The following is a 2,444-nucleotide window of genomic DNA, read 5'->3' as shown; positions in this document are numbered from 1 at the left end:
ACACACACACACACACACACACACACACACACACACACACACACACACGCACACACACACACACACACAGGCTAGATAAACCATAAGGCATTTTATCTTTAAGCACTCCTTCCCTCCTCGTCTCTCAACCTCCTTAAAGATGATAAATATGTACTGAAATGTCTTAATGCTGACTTTCTGCACTAAAAATATCAAAAGAATAAAAAAGTAAAATGTCTGAATAAGCCAGAGTCTAACAACAAACAGCCTGTGATTTGTCCTCAGGCACAGCAAAGACACACAAAGCCATGCTCTACTTGTGCAGCCAGTCAGAGACTTTCTTCTGCAGGACCCAGCTCCTCCTCGCTGCCTGCTTTAAAAACACAGAAGTCTGTGGAAATTACAACAACCCAACATGGAGGAGGGCTYAAATGAGTTWACCCAGATTTTACTTTAAAAACCAYGAATGTTTTAATCACTGGTGAGTCAACAAACAAGATCCATGTTCTCCACTTTTAACCCCCCTCTCATGGAAAATGAGCAACATGACCTCCGAGCGCTCATCGCAGCTCAGAAATAAGCAGAATGGAAACTTACGAAGACAGAACCACAGCCACAGCGTCGTTGAGCACGCTCTCTCCAAACAGCAAGGCGTACAGGTCTGCATCAACCTGCAGCTCGTGGAAAATAGCCAGAACTGTCACTAAGAAACAGAAAAAAAAAACATGTTATTCCTTTATAGAGAGAGTGATCAAAAGAACTGTACATCACAGAAACGTTCTCCAAATCTATAGTTTATTCTGCGTTAACAATAATTTAAGCTTTAATGCTGTAACTTAAGGCAGGTGTCTTTAAACCTGTTCCTCGTGATCCACTGTCCTACATGTTTTAGCCTTCTCCCTGCTTCAACTAAAATATTATTATTAATAAAGATTTATGTTTCTATTATAAAGGACTGGAACATGGATTCATGAGTAGCCTAAAACACAAATAAAAACATGCTTTTGATGATTTTATTTTAGCAGAATGTACTACAAACATACAACTGTTTACATTTTTCCTGCATAGATTTGATCTCAGTTGGACTTTGTATTAAATGCCAGAATGGGGAGTGGGCGTTTCCCACTTACAAGTCCTAAACGTAAACAGGAATGCCCCTCTGGTGGGAATTCTCTGATAGAAAGTGGGAAAGTTCAGAATCCAAGGCTGCAGCTACTTACCACAACTCAACAGTGAATAAAACTCTCTTATTGTTACCTTTATTAGTATGTCTAGATTATTTATTTCATATTTAGTCAGTCGTGCACGTAGTACTTTTCAGTGTTTATAAGAGGACGTGTTAAAACACTGTTTCTATGAAGGAAATACCACATAGAGCTCAGTTATTGTTTGTTAGCGGTGCTCAGCCATAGCAAGGAGACGAGAAACTGGATATTTGAAGGTCAGCATTATGCTCCTGTGGCCCTCAGTGAAAATGAGTTTGACACCCCTGGTTTACAGGAAGTTGATTTATTACGCAGCACATAAATCACTGCAGTTGTATGCAGACGCAGTTTTGGAAGATGCTATGTTGTGATACACTAAACACATACAACAAGCTCAGTTTCAAGAAAATTCTGCAATAAATGATTAGCCCTACAAAAGTTGTGTGGAAGCATTTTTACCAGGGTCTGTGGCTGAAACGATGGCGCCGTAGAACAAACAGTCAGTGAAGAAGAAGTCTCCGCCCAGCTGACTGAGACGCTTCATCAGCGTCACGCAGCCGTACATCAGCAACCTGTTGGAGGACAAAACAAAACAAAACACACAACGGACTTTAACCTCGCAATCAAAGACAAAGGGATTGTTTTTATTGGAGAAAATGAATGTTCTGACCCAATCACGAAACAGGAAATGACAGTCCCCAAAAAGGCGTAAGCCAGGATGGAACCCATATTCCGGAAAAAATGTCTCTGAAAGATAAAATAAAACGCCTCAAAGGTCCCAAACAGAAGCTTCAATGATCGAGGAGAGATTTTTTTATTACTCAAAGGAAGATGTAAAGAAAAATAAATAAATAATTCTGTACCCTTTTTAAGCTGTAGCCAGCATGAAAGATGATGGGTGGTAGTAGAATATTGAAGAACACTTCAGGGTCAAAGGTCACCTGAGTCACACAAAAAAGAAACAACGAGAAAAGCATCAACAAAACAGCCAAGTATTTTCATCAACACTTTCAGCTCCGTCAGAGATTTTCAGATAACTTTTAAGAACTTATTCAACAGATGGTGACACATCTGGGACAGAATGAAGTCATTTTTAGAATCAAAAAAGAACTGATGGGAAGAGTTAATGACAAAACGTTGAAGGGGAGCAGCTTCAATACTTTTATGCTGCGTTCACACCGAACGCGATTTCAGCTTCAAAATCGCATCCAACACTTCAAGTTGGTCGCTTGTGCGCTTTGAGGTCAGACGCAGGACAGC

The 2,444-nt window shown here is 40.1% G+C and overlaps 1 protein-coding gene across 1 annotated transcript in view; it reads right to left on the bottom strand.

The window, feature by feature from the left end:
* The window catches only part of slc9a6a (solute carrier family 9 member A6a), a 14,956-nt gene that overhangs the window by 9,311 nt on the left and 3,201 nt on the right, over positions 1-2,444 (bottom strand). The window contains exons 3-6 of the mRNA XM_014004643.1: positions 2,048-2,125; positions 1,855-1,931; positions 1,644-1,756; positions 577-682 (exon numbers count right to left, since the gene is read on the bottom strand). Coding sequence (XP_013860097.1) covers positions 577-682; positions 1,644-1,756; positions 1,855-1,931; positions 2,048-2,125 — 374 coding nt within the window. The remainder of the gene's footprint in view (positions 1-576; positions 683-1,643; positions 1,757-1,854; positions 1,932-2,047; positions 2,126-2,444) is intronic.

This window comes from Austrofundulus limnaeus, unplaced genomic scaffold (assembly GCF_001266775.1).
Source record: "Austrofundulus limnaeus strain Quisiro unplaced genomic scaffold, Austrofundulus_limnaeus-1.0 Scaffold1, whole genome shotgun sequence".
Taxonomy (NCBI): domain Eukaryota; kingdom Metazoa; phylum Chordata; class Actinopteri; order Cyprinodontiformes; family Rivulidae; genus Austrofundulus; species Austrofundulus limnaeus.
This window is presented reverse-complemented; position numbering and strand designations above follow the sequence as displayed.